Source organism: Lupinus angustifolius, chromosome LG11, assembly GCF_001865875.1.
Source record: "Lupinus angustifolius cultivar Tanjil chromosome LG11, LupAngTanjil_v1.0, whole genome shotgun sequence".
Taxonomy (NCBI): domain Eukaryota; kingdom Viridiplantae; phylum Streptophyta; class Magnoliopsida; order Fabales; family Fabaceae; genus Lupinus; species Lupinus angustifolius.
Window position 1 is genome coordinate 5,861,429 of NC_032019.1, and position 16,836 is coordinate 5,878,264.

General features: G+C 31.0%; 3 protein-coding genes across 3 annotated transcripts; 1 reads left to right on the forward strand and 2 right to left on the reverse strand.

Moving 5' to 3' along the window:
- On the reverse strand, positions 752–2,933 carry LOC109360118 (zinc finger protein JAGGED-like). The gene is made up of 5 exons (XM_019604849.1): positions 2,853–2,933; positions 2,649–2,740; positions 2,014–2,148; positions 1,633–1,720; positions 752–1,264 (listed from the first exon to the last, which is right to left on the reverse strand). Coding segments are annotated over exons 1-5 (729 nt in total). The 5' UTR covers positions 2,855–2,933; the 3' UTR covers positions 752–852.
- LOC109359079 (tetraketide alpha-pyrone reductase 2-like) lies at positions 6,126–9,313 on the reverse strand. Its single transcript, XM_019603597.1, has 6 exons — positions 9,084–9,313; positions 8,546–8,718; positions 7,850–8,035; positions 7,584–7,746; positions 6,633–6,822; positions 6,126–6,487 (listed from the first exon to the last, which is right to left on the reverse strand). Exons 1-6 carry the CDS (start codon positions 9,187–9,189, stop codon positions 6,346–6,348), a joined length of 960 nt encoding a protein of 319 aa, XP_019459142.1. The 5' UTR covers positions 9,190–9,313; the 3' UTR covers positions 6,126–6,345.
- Positions 13,785–16,379, forward strand: LOC109359520 (homocysteine S-methyltransferase 1-like). The gene is made up of 7 exons (XM_019604217.1): positions 13,785–14,063; positions 14,194–14,250; positions 14,740–14,945; positions 15,062–15,191; positions 15,399–15,602; positions 15,697–15,768; positions 16,034–16,379. Exons 1-7 carry the CDS (start codon positions 13,887–13,889, stop codon positions 16,169–16,171), a joined length of 984 nt encoding a protein of 327 aa, XP_019459762.1. The 5' UTR covers positions 13,785–13,886; the 3' UTR covers positions 16,172–16,379.

Here is a 16,836-nt window from a genome sequence, read left to right on the forward strand (position 1 = left end):
CATTACCTTACTGTCTTATGTGAGACTTGGACATGTTTGCTTTTGATTTTCAATATGGTACCAAATTCCATTTATAAGGCAACACAAACCATTGGTGATAACTTGAATTAATATAGAAAAGTAACATAAATCATAAATAAAATGATGATAGATCTGCCGCCTCTTAGGCTCAAACTGAAACTAAATCAAAATTAGACTGATGTTGGACTTGGCTTGTTTGATTGAATAATTGGGGCATCAAAGTGTTATAGAAAGTTGAGCGGTTTATGAGTGTTATAGATCTAAGTTACCTTAAATTTTTTGTCCAAACAAACATTTCAAACCGACTTGAAGATTTGAATTCTTTATCTCACATTCCCGTGCAAAGACTTAAAGACTGCCCTACTTCTAGCTTTAAAGGGACTCTAAGAAGTATTGTATGTGGCTAGATATAGTCTTGTATTGGTGCATATAAGCAAGATAGAAAAATTAAAAGAGTTTCTTTAATAGAAAAGTCAAATATTGTTGAAGATTTATGTTAAATGTTTCCTAAGACAAGGCGTTTGAGTTTTTGGTATATTTGTAGGAAAAGAATATAAAAAGGAACTCACAAAATGCATAAAGGGAGACAAGAGATTTTAAGCTCATATCTTAACTACACACTACACACCAACACAAAAAGTCATGTCCAAATCTCACCCTCTTTCATATTGTAGCTGAGTGCCCATGAGCTCAAAAGCTGTCCTAAATTACTGTAGCATGTTGATAAACCAAGCCAAAACCTCTTTCATATTCCTCCCTTTTATGTCCCCCCATTTGTCACTTTGTTAAGTATATAAAAGACTACCAACCAATCACTTAAAGAATCTTTCATTAGAACCCATGATCGTGAAACCGATTGGTCACTGAATTAGGATTGAAACATTTCTTTGTCCCTGAATAGCTCCTTACCCAATTCATCCTTTCCTCCTGATTTAGCAGTGACATGTCCTTACCACCACCTGGGAATGCTTGTCCAACTGGTGCACCAATGCACGTGTAGCTAGAGTCTAGGTTGTGTCCATATTTCTGGCTGCTACTGCTACTCATGACATGTCCCACATAGCAATCATTCACAGAATAATGGTGAGAGTAGTGTGAGTGGAATGGTTGTGGAGGTGGTGGTGATGGTGAAATGTTGATTGAGGATGAAGTAGAGAAGTGTTTTGGTAATTTCAGAGGCTTTATTGGGTCTCCCATGTTACTTGTTGGAAGATAGCTTCCTGTTGGAACTGTTTGACAGCATCTGAATATCCAAAACAACAAGTATTGAAAACAACTCTCTCAAGTGGTATATATAACTAAATAAAACTGATAATAACACAAAGATGAAAATGGATAACTGAAAATCCCACCATTAAAATAAAGACAAATCCAATCAAAAGGTGCAAAGGAAACACCAAAACGAAAACAACCTCCAAATGAAAAGTTGATAACTCCTAGCTGCTTATCATAAAGAAAAAAAAATTGTTTATTTTTTAAGGGTGAACCATTCCATATAATGTTATAGTGATACAATAAAAAATATTACAAGAACTAATTTCAACAGAAAAGTAAATCAAAAAAACTTATAAAAAGGTAAAGGATTAAGAAAAGGGAGTAAATGGTGCATACCCTAGGCGAGGGGCAACTTGAGTAGTTAGGTTATGATCGTTACGAAAGACCAGCTGACGAGCATGGTTCAGTGTCTCTGTTTCCCTTTCTGCACAACCAACACACAACAATTCGAATCAAATATGCAAGGGTTCTTTTTATTGAAATAAATAATTAACAAAAAAGGGATTTTGCCAAAGCCACTAATTTCAAATATACTACAGTTTTGTGTGATTGAAATGACTTCTGGTCACATCGTTTAACAACCATGCAATGCTTTTATTTTTCTTTTCACGGAATATTCTTTAGCCACTATGGTATTATGTTATGAAGATTTTGTGGAGTTGGGTTACTTGGTAGGAAAAAGAACACAAAAGTTAGAGGACTAGGCAATTAATAAACCTTGGCGGTGGCGGTTCATGTGTCCCCCAAGTGCTTGAGATTTACAGAACTTGAGGGAACAAAATCTACACTCGTAGACTTTTCCACAATCGTCTTTTCCATCTTTCACGCCGCTTTTCTTTTTCCTGCTGCACCCTGCCAACGAAATGCAGCCAAATAAAGCAACTTCCATGAGACCCCTTCTTTCCCAATTACCCATGTATGTCATATTATCATCCATACATAAATTTAATTAACTTATTTTATATTATTTTTTTCTCTTCTTCTTTTGCTTAATCCATATGATGTTTTGTTTTCAAGTTTGAAGATGGAGAAGATACTAGGAAATATTTAATTAGTGCAAAAATACGATAAACCTTGACTGATCTATTTGGTTTAGGAGAAAAGCTTAGCAGACATAAAATATATTCTAGTGAGTCAAACCTTCATTGCCCTTAAAAACAAAGTCACAAACATACCTAAATAGTCAAGAATGGAATCAAAATTTAAATTTTGGTGTATAAATGGGCAGTAAAAAAATGAAAATAATGTAATAACTATGTTGCATTGAATTTTTACTATAATATATGTGTGGTACCATCTTTTTCATTTGGGTAATAAAAATGGATGATCTTTAGTTAAAATAATAGGTTTACCGGATGAGGAGCTAGCTTGGAGAAGTTGTTTAGTGTCTCTAGAGTACTCATCAGGCATATTGTTAAGATCAAATGGGTTCCCTTCTTGTCTCCTGTAAAAGAAAGAAAAGAAGAGTGTGTGTTAAAGACTTAGAACTTCATGAATAAGATAATCAATAAGAAGCACTGAAGCAGGTTGAAGGTGTAGAGTGGGGGAAGACCTACATGGTATTGATCTCGAGAGACAGAAAAATAAATTTAAGGTGTAGTTGTGGGCAATAGTTTGTTTCAGATGGGAAGATATATAAGGCTGGATGAGGATGCGGATCACATGTATCTAACGGTGTCTCATTCTCTGTTCAAGCCAATCATATATTAACACGTCGATAAAATAAAAAATTTTAAAACAAAAAATAATAAAATAAAACATTCTGATTGGTTTGGGATATGAAGTGAGACATCGTGTGAAAGCTAAAGCATTTTATAAATTTGTGAGCTCATAGTTTTAGACTGTCATATAGAAATTTATTATAATGTTTGTTTAGCATGGACTGTGAGACATTGGACTATTATGTGAATAAAATTGGATAGTATTATATATTAAATATATTTTATGTAAATTTGAATAAAATATCATATGAATGTAATATACTAAATGTTTAAATAAGAAAAATCTATATTAAATGCCTTTATATTTAGTATTATCATTTGTAATCAATGCCTCTATTTATCTTCTATATATACCACTACATCTGGCTCTATATAGGTCCCTTTTGTCCTAGACCTTAAGCGGTCAAATGTTCAAATTATAAGTCACAAAGTACAAAAAATAGAGCAATAAATTCACAGCTTAAAAGAAAAGCTTTTCCCATATAGGATAGAAATCTAATGTAATGTACAAGCATCAAAGGCTGCCTTAAGAATGAAAGATGACATCTATATATCCTAAAAAGAAACCAAGACATGGCATAGGTTCATGGAGATTTTGTGTGGTTGTTGTGCTCCAAAACGGGGCACATGTCTGAGGATATGCCAATGATGCCATGTATGGTCAAAAAATTGATGAATGCCTTCTGCTGAGGCGTAAAATTCGACCCAGGGAACTTAGACTTGCATCAAGGATGGGTTGCTTTCAGTATCTATCATTAGGGCTTTTGCAATCTAGGTTGATAGACGCAACCCACCACATGTTGTTTTATTCTTTGGAAGTTGCACTATCTCATAGGTATTTTACATATTTTTTAATCGGATAACTATATCGAACAAATAAATAACTTTGGCTATTCTTAACTTTTTTGTTATGTTCTTCATTTTTTAAGTAAAGAAGTCCTATGCAAGAAAAAAAAAATAAGTAAAGAAAATATAACGCATGGAATTCACGAGTGTTAAAAATTATCGACAATAAAGTCAACAAAAGGATTTGTTACTAAATATATTACTAGGTTAAGTATGTACTATGTCATTTTTTAAAAAGTTTTGTGATATTAAAAAATTGTGAAAATAGACAATCAAAACGATGACAACTCTAACATAAAACAATCAATGTGAACAAGAAGAAACAAAACTAAATTTGATAATAGAAACTATGATTTGGAGAAAATTACGGATGAGATTGCTATGAGTTACTTTTCTGCACGATTGATTGAAACTTTGAAATTTTCACTATTAATAAAATTTAGAGTAAATTACCTTGATTTTTGAAGAAACTACACATACTATCAACCATCTTTTCATACTTACACTTACCTCCCTTATATGTAACATGGTTAACTATAAGTTAAAATGAAAGAGTAAAATACTAAACTATCCTATTCTTCAAACAACACAACTCTTATTTTCTTTTAACCCAACAAATTCTCTTTCTCAAACTTGGTGTCTTTTAATATTGATCTTTTGTATGGATGAGACCAACAACTTTATGCATATCATGTGTCTATATTTCCAGCACCTTTGTGAATTTGTTTTTAGCTGCTGCTGTTACTTGTTACACTGTTTTTATTTTTTATCTATTTCTTAACAACTGCCACGTTGAATTTGACAATTTTTAGTCAGTTTTTGCGTTGATACCCCAACTCTTTAAAAAATTGTTTTTAAGTCTAATATATTTACTATTATGATTTTCTTTTTTTTGCAAAATCACTCAAGGATAATGTATGTTATTGTCACAGTTCTTGAGTTACTATTAGAAAATTTTGATGATAAATTAATTATTCTCAAAGGACATGGGTGATGGCATGGTACTTAGCCTTGAAAGATTTTTGAATGCTAATGTTCAACTAATTTTTTAGAAGATAGATATGCATATGGAAATAGCAAAATGTAGGTATTTCTTTCTTAGTCTACATAGAACCATATGAGAGATACATTAACAGTAAAATTGATTGATGAGGGTCCGTATTAAAAATACCTCTTGTGCTTCTTGCAATAATATTTGTCTTATAAAATAATTTGAAGAGGTAAAGAATACCTTCATGACTATTACGGGTGCTATGAATATCATTAACATTTCTAAATTGTTTTCTGCAAGACTTCATGCTATGACTCCAACTTTTGGTACTTGGAGCAAGTGGATTTGTTGCAGCTGCTAATGGTGCAGGAACTATTGCTGGTTCCTTTTATGTTGAATTATCATTTAATTGTTGGGTGCAGGCAGTAGAGATTTTTTAAGAACAATATATTCAATTATAATTCTTTCAAGTATTTTATCAAACAAGTTGTGAGTAATATATTGAAATATGTTTTATATGAAATCAAAAAAAAGTATTTCTGTCATAATATTTTATTAAATGACATGTGATATGTACATGACACTGCCATTTAACGGCCAACTAACGGCAGGGGTAATCACTGTAACATACATATATAAATTAGGGATAATTTATGTAGTGCAAAAAAAAATAAAGGTTAGTTCATGTAATTTTATTAAAACTCAGGGTCCATGTAATTTATTTTAAAGGTGAATATAAAAATATATAGGACTGTTGCTTAAGAAAAGGGTCATGAATTTCCTATTCCCTTCACTGTAATTTTCTTTTATGTACTTTCATTATTTTTTGCAAAAGGTCGCCATTTTAATCCCATTTCTCTACCAATCAGTTGTGAACATATTCACCAAATCCTTATCTCAACTCAAGCCCTATGTTGGACTCCTTTCAAAGCTTGGAGTACTAAACATATACTCTCCACCTGGCATGGAGTATTGGAACATATTCCATGATGATGACATAGGTATTACTTAATGTCTTCATCTATTTATGACATGTTGTTAGTTAGAAGTTAGTTGAACATGATACTGGATCTGTTCTAGTACTAAAGAATTCAATAATAGAAGAGGTGGTGACTTATGATCTTAAAAAAAAATTAACAGTGTAAAATTTAAATAATTTTATTTATAAATTATGAAATCAATCTAAACCTCATATTTTAATATTAAACTCTTATCATAGCCCATTCAACACATCATAGTAAGTTATCAGATAGGAGATAATATAAGGTTTAATCAATAAAATAGGGTATAGTTAAATCTCTTATGACAAGAATTAACAACACAATTTTTTTTATCAGCTCAACAACACAGTTAGAATAACTTCTTTGAAAAAGAAAGCGAAAAAATATAGATAAAAACTAATGTGCTAAGCACTTCATTGCCTCTTTATTTTGGGATTATATGATGAAGACACCTGTAACAAAATGAACAGTGATAAGATTACAATGTGTGTCAAAGGAAGCCCTTGTCTTGAAAGCTTTTGATGCAGTCATCAAACATTTGTTGAAGGGTTTTGAATTGAGGAAACCCCAACTGAGTAATTTTAGTGGTGTCCATGCTGTGTGGGTTGTTATCTCCTTCCTGAATGCTGGACCTGTAACACCATGATCAAACTTCAGGCAAACTAAACACAAATGAATTTCAAACCATCATAAGACTCTTGGCTAGGCCTGAATATTTATGCTGTTTAATTTAATGCAAATAACTAACATTATAATTAATGGCCTTATTTAACTCACTTGTTTTCATATGGGTAGGATGGATATTGGGCCCGAAGCATTTCTATGATGTGTGACCAGTGAGCTACTGAACTTGAACAAATAAGCCTCCCAGATGCTTTGGGCTCTTCCATGGCCAGCAAGTGAGCAACTATCACATCATCTATGTGTACAAAGCCCACTGTTGTGTTTGGGTATTCTCCTTTCAAGCCTGTTAAAATATGTGCCACCCTAAATTTGATTAGTTTGTATGGTAGCAACTTTGATATAATAATGTACAAGAGATTTATCTACTCAATTATTACATAAGTGTAATGTCTATACTTTGTCAGTTTATATACAATTATTATATTATCATTTATTTGTATTACTTTTTTTCCTCCGAAGAGTCGATGTTAATAAAACATGAATGATTGATGATGCAATAACCGTGTATAAAAATCAAATATTTTCATTGTCTACATTTTCATCTCTTATTACATATGGCCTTACATAATTCCTCATGATACAATGGTGCATGGGAAGATGTATGGCTATCAAAAAACTTATTTGCACAAAATTTAACTTTTTAACACAATTTACATTACTGACATTTGTTTGGTAGGCATGAAATATGTTTTCAAGTGACAATAGAAAATTAATCTCTTTTGAAATATAGATATGATCATAGTGGAATACCACTATGAGTATGTGATTTCAACCCAAAAAAAATGTGATTCCCTTCCCCTTGAATATATGAGGTAAAAGTCTTTTGCACAAAAGAGGGAAATAGAAAATGGGCATAGAGATGTTGCTGCAGTTGGTAAATCTGTCTTACTCTTTACTAATCAAGTTAATTAGTTAAACATTTACCACCTTCATACCTTAATCAAAATATAGATGCCCATTTCTTTAAGGAAATGAAGAGCATCTTAGTTGCATTGGACAAAATTTTCAAACTAATATTTCTAGTGTAGATAATGGGAACCTAACCTTTGACAATGCTTAATATCAAGAGCAATGTGCTGGTTGGCTGTGGTGCAAGCAAAGGACCAACAACAAAAGAAGGATTAACCACCACAAGATCCATTCTACTTTCTTTAGCAATCTTCCAAGCCTCTCTCTCTGCTACAGTCTTTGCATATGCATACCACAACTGCATATTGACAATAGATTAATAGAGTATTAAACTACACAGGGTGATATTTCAATGTAAAATTGTTTCATATAGCATATGGCATGGTAGCATGTGTTATTACATTGTAGCGTTTGCAGTATTCTGGATCACTCCAATGAGACTCGTTAAGAGGAGAAACTTGTTGCACATCGTCGCGGTATCTTATTGTAGAGCAAGAAGAGGTGAGCACCACACGTTTCACATTTGCTTTTACACAAGCGTTGAGCACATTCAGGGTACCTTTTATACATGGATCAATTAAAGTTGCCTGCCACATAATTTCAAATCATAAGAAAGTACCTCATCATTGTGCTATGTAAAAACAAAGAAATGTGCTTGTTAAAACATAATGCAATCTGGTTTCTGCACAATTTTTTAACATTTTGAGGCAAAACTAGCCATGTAAATTGTTTATTCTTCAGTAAAAAGACAAACTAACTTCTTTGCTTTGTAAAAAGAGCAAAGGCTAGTAACAAATTTCCTTATTCTTAACTACTTATGTGGGTTTAACTCGATTTTGTGAGGCACTGTTTGTCTTAGGATATGAAGAATATGCTGAAGCACATGATCAAATCAATTAGAAAATAAAGAGAAGCAAATAAGATAGCAAGAAAAACTGAACACAAGATTTACTTGTAAAATTCTTTTTAATCCAAGGGGTAAAAAACCACGACCACACTAACCTAGTACAACAAATCCTCTTGTAAAAAATGAGCATAAAGAAAAACATTTTTTACTAACGAATACTCTTTCAAATGAAACAAGAATTCTCACCAACCTGAACATTCTCATCATAAGGAACAATTACAGGGGATGCTGTATGAAAGACACCATCAACCCCAGTCACTGCCTCATTGAAGCTACCTTCCAGCAATAAATCAGCTTTGAAAATCTTCAGTCTCTCTTTTGCTCCATTTAATTCCCTGAGAAAACCTACCTTATCCACATCCTCTGGTAATTTTGTTGCAAGAATAACATAGATATAGAATAGTTAATATCAAATCAAGTTTTAGCAGCAAAAGTATCAAATGTTAGAATTAGAAAGCTCTTCCCTATATCTCACTATTTGCAATCGTTATATCATTTCTCCTATAAACACTTGACCTTGCAACAAAACATTTTTATGGTTAAGATTTGCTGTAGCTTTGACCAATTGCAAAAGAACCATTTTCAACTCTTCATATATGAATTGAAAAGAGAGTCGGAACCTCTATATCAAAAACAATATAAAAACAGAAGAAGACTATACTTTTATTCTTTAGATATAAATATATCATACTTACTTTTATTCTATTAGAGAATTATTTTCCACATACCTGGGTTTCTGACGGTTGTCCTCACTGTGTGACCCTTTTCTAGTAAGTCCTTCACTAGGTAAGCTGCTATGAATCCAGTTCCTCCGGTCACACAATATTCAGGCATCTCTATCTTTTTTTACAACTTCTTAGTTATATGTCCAAGACTCTTCAGGTTTCTAGCCGTCACTTTGAAGTTTGTTCTTATGTAGGACTAGGATTGCACTTGTAATTTAAAGTAGGTGAGTCACGTGAAATGAATACATAGATTGTTGGACAATGCTGTTAAGGATAAGTAGGGTGGGTTCCGTTAAGAAATGGTTTTTGTACAGCAAAGATTAACCACATAATAGGGCCACATATGCAAATTAGAAAGACAAATATAGTAATATACAATAGAATGTAGGACAGGCCGAGTCGTAAGGCCCATTTGCAAGAAAGGGTTATACTTATAAGTGACCACAAAGATTTTATTTTTGTGAATGGTTATTGGAAAACGCAAAAACAGTCAAAATTTAGAAGAAAGATCCGTTATTGAAATCATATCTTAAATTTTATTTCGCACTAATGATAATAAAATAAAAATAGATAAATAATGAAAACTTTTAATTAATATGATATTTTTTCATTAATATAAGATATGATCTAAGTAAGGGTGGAAACAGACTAGGCCGCCTATCAGGGGCCTATTACCTGGCCTATAACAGGCTAGGTCAAGTCAGGCTTTTTTCACGAACAGGTCAGACTCAGGCTTTCTAAAAAGCCTATTTAGCTTAACAGGCCAGGTTTTAGGCCACCTAAAAGGCCTATAAAGCCTAATAGACCGGCCTATTTAGCTATATTATATAAGAATGTTGAAATTATACTATTTTAATATAAGCAATATTATTATATATGTGTAATATTAATATAAAAATGTATATAAAAATATAATTTAATTATTAGAATTAGATGAGCCTAACTAAAAATAAGCCTATAAGCCCATTAAAATGTAGACATGGTAGCCTATTTCATGAGCATATAGTATAATAGGCCTTTAAAGTTTAAACAGACTAACAGGTCAGGCCAGGCTTTTAAACAGGCTCCTAGGCTTTGAAATTTTTTTTAAACAGGCTAACAGGCCAGACCCAGGCTCCTTTGTGCTATATAGGTTGGGCCTGTTTAAGGCAAAGCCTGACTTGGCCTGACCTGTTTCCACCCTTAGATCTAAGGTATCATTTAATATAACACATCTATATTCTAAAAATTGAAACTTCCTATGTAAGAAATAACCTTTGCACAAAATTTGTAAGTGTTAAAACTTTCAGCAATTCCCATTCTTCGATATTTGAAGTTAGGGCCGGAAACGAGTTGAACCAGAGTTCAATTCGGTTCAGTTCGATAAGGATTGGTTCGGCTCGAAACTATACTCGAGTTCGATACGAGTTATTTTTTTAGCTCGAGTTCGGTTCGGTATCAAACCCGAGTTTGGTTTATTAATTTAACGAGCTCAATTTCCAGCTCAAGTTTGGCTCATTTGATTCATGAACCAAGTTTATCGAGCTAAATAACAAATCGAATTTCGAACCGGCTCAGTTCAATTGGTTCATTTGGACAACTAATATATTAATTAAAATTTTACAAAAAATACTACAATTTTTTTTATACATATAAATATAATTATCTTTATATATATAATAACAATAAATAAAAAATAATGTATGAGTCATAATAAACATAAAAAATAGTTTTTATTTATATCCAAGTTTATCGAGCTAAATAACAAATCGAATTTCGAACGAATATCGAATTGGTTCGGTTCATTGCCAACCCTACTTGAAGTCCACTACTCTAAATTCTACACTTACTCTGGATAAAAAAAAGTCCACTAAACTTCTCATTCTTAGGTACTTGAAGTTATCGAAAGAATGAGATGTCCCATTAGTCTAACCAGGATTATCTCTCAAAGAATTCATGTTTGAAGAATAAAAATGTCATTTTATTATAATAAATGATAAAAGTGTCATCATCAATATTCTAACATAGACATATCAATTATATCCATAAGGTTTAGAACTAATCTTTAACATAAAAGAATCAAAATGATTACACCACTATAGGAGACATTACTTTAACCTACGCATAGATTTCTTCAACTTACAAATCAAGCAATTTTGTCCAGTTTCACTTAACTCATCTGGTAGTTATTTGATAAAAAAATGTTTAGTTATTTTAATAGTTTAAAGAACATAACTGACACAACATCATGATATCTCAAAGGCTTAAGGTCATTAGTAACTTATGACAATTTTTCCTTTAGCCATACTATTAAAAAAACTGTTATTTTATTTATAATTTTATACGATATAAAGCAAAAACTGTTTTGTCATTAATATCTAATTTTTACAAAAAAATCATATAATCTTAAGCTACCACCACCAATAGTGGCGGAGCTTCTCAGAGGCAGGTGGGCCCCCTTGAGTTTTTTAAATTTTTATTAAGATATTAAATTTGTTTAATTTATTAAAAGAAAAATGGTATATTCTTTTACAAATCCCCTATCATAAGAAATGTAACAAGTAGAATGTATTACAAAATATACTAATGATAGATTTACATGAAATAACGAATTTTTTTATATCTATTTCAGTCATCAATGGATTTAAATCCTTAAAAGAACGAAAAACAACACTTTAAATGAATGTGTATTATAATTATTTAACATGTTTAGTTATTAAAATGTTATTTAGAATTAACATGTTATTTTAAAACTCTCAAACAATTATATATATTTTATTGTTACTCGATTAATTTTAATTAAATATTGTCGTCTCCTCTAAACTTTAGTTCAATATCCGCTACTGACTACCAACACATTAATTATTAAATTAAATATTATCATAAACATACAGAAAATATAATATAAAGCACACTGAACACAACAAATACATTTTAATTTTAAAAAACGAAATATAAAAATGAAATATGTAATATCATGTCATATTCACTAACAGATACGAAGTGGCTATACACACTAGTTAATAATAAAAGATAATAAAAGGCTAAAAAGTAGACAACATTCATTATGAAGTTACTCATTTAGAGAGATGAAAAAAATAATACTGATGATTGTAATCATTCATGAGATCCAGGAATAAAGAAAGGTGTGAAATGAGTTTTGAGTTTTGACCCTCCTCTTATCATTAAGATAACTTATTATTAAAAAAAATTATTGCATTTATTATATATGAGCAGAAATAGAAGATTAATAATAAGTAATAACCACAATTGTTTCTCAACTTAAAAAAACAAGATTTCATAAAAGACATAATCATCTTTTTTAACCTTAAGATAATTCCTTATTGAAAAAAGATATTCATGTTTTAAATTAATTGTTATTTTTTATTTATATTTATCGTTGATAATTTTATTATTAACTTTCCATTATTATGAATTTATTATGTGATATTATAATTAATTATTATTCTTAAAAATATGTTTTTATTTGTAATAATCTTTGTTCATTACTCATTATTTATATAAAAAAATTATCAGTTACATGAGATATATTATTAATTATTACTTATAGTTAATATTTTTTATTAATTAATTGAGATCAGCTACATTTTATTATAAATACTTTTTTATTAATTAGTTAGAGGTATATTATTAATTAATTATTATAAAAATATTGTTTTTTAATTACTTCTAATATAGAACATTATGATAAAATATAAAAAAAACAAAAAATACTCACACTATAATAGTTTTTTATGTTATTCATACATCATTCATTACTCCCTACTCCCTAGGGAGATAGGAACATACTAAATAAACAGGCATCTTAAATTGTGTTAATTAATGATATATTGACTAAATAATTATTTAAGGTAATAATACATAGATATTATATTCATTAAATTATTCATCCTTAACCATTCTTCATTTTGAGAATGGTAGTTTTTTATGACTTTTCTTTATATAAAAATTTAAAAAATGTAGTAATTAAATAGTGCTAATATATTAATATAACTCAAAAACATATTTCAGAATCTTATTAAAAGAAATCTTTTAATTCCAATTAAGAATTCTTTTTCTTTTGTTATAATTAAGAATTCTTTAAGCCCTATAGGTATCAACATTCGAGTTATAAATTTGTATTAATTTCATTTAGCTTGATTTGGCATTTTCCTATCATAATTATTTGGAAAAGTGTTTATAATAATTAGGAAAAGACAAGTTATAATTTTTGTGTGTCTTGAAGAATAATAATGTCTTATTATAATATTTAAAGAGATAATAAGATCATATCACAGTGACTTTGTCTTTACTTTTTTATACACTCTCCTCTCCATACTTTCCCAATAATTAGTTTTAGACAATATTTTTAGAAAAATGTATAGCTCAAAACAAAAATGGACCATCTAAAATCAGGTCAATTTTCCAATTAAAAACTTACTCCTTTATTTTCATTGTCCATTAATATTTTACTTTTTCCTAATTAATATATGAGTATAATATCTATATATTATTAGTATAATTTTTTTCACATAATCAATATACCATTTATTTATATTTTTTAAAAGATAATAATAATTAAGTACGATGAAAAGATAATTTGATGACAGCATATAAAATTTATACACTATTTTTCTATTAATATATTTATTGATTAACCCATAAACTAATATGTGGCAATATCTATCTTATTCAATCCTTACAAAAAGAATCTCAATGTCATTTCGTCCATATTCACAACTTCAACTGTCATAGTCTACAACGGTATAACTTGCTCTCTTCCGTTGAATTCACATCCACACAGAAACCTCGTAAGAATCAGCAAAAATGGTTAACATGAAAACGGAGACGAACTCATTGTTGCAGGATCTAATTGATAATGTAGGAGGTTGTGCTGTTATAGATGGAGGTTTTGCCACCCAACTTGAACGCCATGGAGCTTCTATCAATGACCCTCTTTGGAGTGCTATTTGTTTGATGAAAGAATTACATCTTATAAAAAAGGTTTGTTTTTTTTCTTTGTTTTGGTCACTTTTTTGTGTTCCATTATTTCTGTTCACGTTCATAATCCTTGGTTTTTGTTTTGCATGTATATGGGAATGTTATAATGATTTTTGGTGTTGGTTTTGCTTAGGTTCACTTGGAATACTTGGAGGCTGGTGCTAATATATTGGTCACTTCATCTTACCAGGTAAAGTTTGTGATTGTGCAGTTTCCATTGAAATGAATAGGATCAGAATTTGAAACTTTGAGAAATCATTTATTTTGATTATTTTATCTGAGCAAGTAAATTCCTCAATCATTTGTTTGAAGAGTTAATGATTAAACAATGATTAATGCAATGACAATATATAAAATTCATACACGTTGTGCATACATTTTTTTCTTTCGTTTTCTTTTATTACCTTGGAATGTTTGTAATGAATGATTGTAATGGTCCGTGATCTATGCCTTCTCTGTTGTGACTTGTGAATTAGCATAACATACAAAAATTTCACTTGTGGTTATCTACTTTGCTTCCAATAACTGAATTTGACTTTTAAAATTTCAATCTCTATTGTTGAAATCTTATTTTTGAATCAGAAAATTAAGGTAATGAATCATTGTTTGTTCAGATATGTTACTATCATGCAATGCTAGCAATTTTGTTGTTTCCTTATAAAATTTTCCATGATTATAGGCTACAATTCCTGGATTTTTGTCCAAGGGGATGACTATTGAAGAAGCGGAATTGCTACTCAGTAGAAGTGTCAAAGTTGCAGTTGAAGCCCGTGACAGTTTTTGGGATTTGGCTAAAACAAATCCTGAAAATAAACATAGCAAGGCTTTGGTTGCAGCCTCTATTGGAAGCTATGGAGCTTATCTTGCTGATGGCTCAGAATACAGGTGCTTCTACACGTTAATTTGACAGTTTAGTTTCTATTCATCCTGAAGAGTAAATACTTTGTATATTCTTATATTGTCTGTTAACATAACTTGATCATGTTAATTTCATCTTCTAGTGGCTGCTATGGACCAGATGTGAGTTTGGAGAATTTGAAGGATTTCCACCGTCGCAGATTGCAAGTTCTTGTTGAAGCTGGTCCAGATTTGCTTGCTTTCGAGACCATCCCAAACAAACTTGAAGCTCAGGTCTTCTTTTCTTTTTCTTGCCAATAAACATGTTTCACTCAGTGTTAATCTTGTTATTTTAGTTTTCTATTTTACAAAATCTCATTCCCTAATGAGGATTATGAATAGACATTTGAGAGTGTAATAGCCTCACCAAAGATTCGAACTTCTACAGAGTGCAATCTCGGAACCTTCTCTGATATTCACTTTCGAAATTACATATTGTAGGCTTATGTCGAATTGCTTGAAGAAGAAAATGTCAAAATCCCATCATGGATAAGTTTTACTACTATAGATGGTGAGAATGTTCCCTCAGGAGATAGCTTTGAGGAGTGTCTTGAAGTAGTAAATAAGAGTAACAGAGTTGATGCTGTTGGCATAAACTGTGCACCTCCCCATTTTATTGGAAATATCATTTCCAAATTTAAACAGGTAACTTAAAACTCACGCCACCTATTTGAATACTTGAAAAATAATGGTCCATCATTAGAGAACTAATTGAAAGTTTGTAATGTTGTTCCTCCAGTTGACAAAGAAGGTGATCGTTGTTTATCCAAATAGTGGTGAGATATGGGATGGTAAAGGCAAAAAATGGCTGGTGAGTCAGGGTTCTCTCACTCATTCACCCACACACATGTGCCTACTGAATGCTATGTTTCATAGACATGGATCACTTGTCTTCAACGGTGTCCATTCTTTGTCCTGGGCCAATAACATATTGTCGCGTGAATAAAAGAAATTTTTTCTGATTGGCTAGGACATGGAATAAGACATCGTTCGGGACATGTGATATCTTCCATGTTTCATATGTTACACAAACATGTAAATACTAAATGCTGCATTTCCGATGTTTCAATTTACAGCCATCAAAGTGTTTTGATGATAATGATTTCGGATTACATGCAACAAATTGGCGTGATTTGGGAGCTAAAATCATAGGAGGCTGTTGCAGAACTACACCTTTCACAATTCAACTCATTTCAAAGGCTTTAAGAGAATGATCACAGATATGCTCATTGATGTAATTGTTTTTTACAGATCAGTGGATTTTGTCTATAGATATTTTGTTATATGTAGTTTTAAATTTTAATCATGTGCAGCTTGTGCATTAGGAATTCGTGTCATTTTCAATAAGAATTTACAGAGAAGTATATACTGACAAATAAACTTTGGCATAAACTTCAATACATCCACAAATCATCCTAAGTGAAAATTGGTCCATTTTCACAAGCAATTCGTTGACTCAATGCTCTTAATATTCGATTATCAATCCTTGAAATTCTTGAGTTAATTGTTCACGAGTATATATAAAAAGGCAACACATAATGGTTGTTGTATCCTATGTTTGGTTGTTTGGGTTATAGAACACAATTCTTGCAGCAACCTCCTTTAATCTTTAATGGGTTGTATAAACCGGTCGTTGCTTATATCCACATGGCTATGGTAGTTACTTCTATAGCGGTGATTCTTGAAAGTTAAGTTGAAGCTTTGTGAAGCTTAGTCTTTGCTCGTACCTTACCATCCGTTTGCAAGTTGAGTTTTGAACCAAAAGAAGATAATGAAAGGCTCTAGAGTCATTATATTTCTTGGCTCTCAATCTTTCATTTTTCCGTAATTCCCCGTCTTTTCACACCAAAACTAGACCGAAAGAGGATGATAAATAATG

Excerpts from the sequence above, each read along its gene's own strand:
- LOC109360118 (XM_019604849.1), bottom strand. Across the intron at positions 2,149-2,648 it reads CCAAGCTAGCTCCTCATCCG|GGTGCAGCAGGAAAAAGAAA; the intron begins GTAAACCTATTA and ends TTTCGTTGGCAG. Across the intron at positions 1,265-1,632 it reads CAAGTTGCCCCTCGCCTAGG|ATGCTGTCAAACAGTTCCAA; the intron begins GTATGCACCATT and ends TTGGATATTCAG.
- LOC109359079 (XM_019603597.1), bottom strand. The coding sequence starts at position 9,189 with ATGCCTGAATATTGTGTGACCGGAGGAACTGGATTCATAGCAGCTTAC. Across the intron at positions 8,719-9,083 it reads GACAACCGTCAGAAACCCAG|AGGATGTGGATAAGGTAGGT; the intron begins GTATGTGGAAAA and ends CAAAATTACCAG. Across the intron at positions 8,036-8,545 it reads CTTATGATGAGAATGTTCAG|GCAACTTTAATTGATCCATG; the intron begins GTTGGTGAGAAT and ends ATTATGTGGCAG.
- LOC109359520 (XM_019604217.1), top strand. The coding sequence starts at position 13,887 with ATGGTTAACATGAAAACGGAGACGAACTCATTGTTGCAGGATCTAATT. Across the intron at positions 14,251-14,739 it reads TGGTCACTTCATCTTACCAG|GCTACAATTCCTGGATTTTT; the intron begins GTAAAGTTTGTG and ends CCATGATTATAG. Across the intron at positions 15,603-15,696 it reads TCATTTCCAAATTTAAACAG|TTGACAAAGAAGGTGATCGT; the intron begins GTAACTTAAAAC and ends TTGTTCCTCCAG.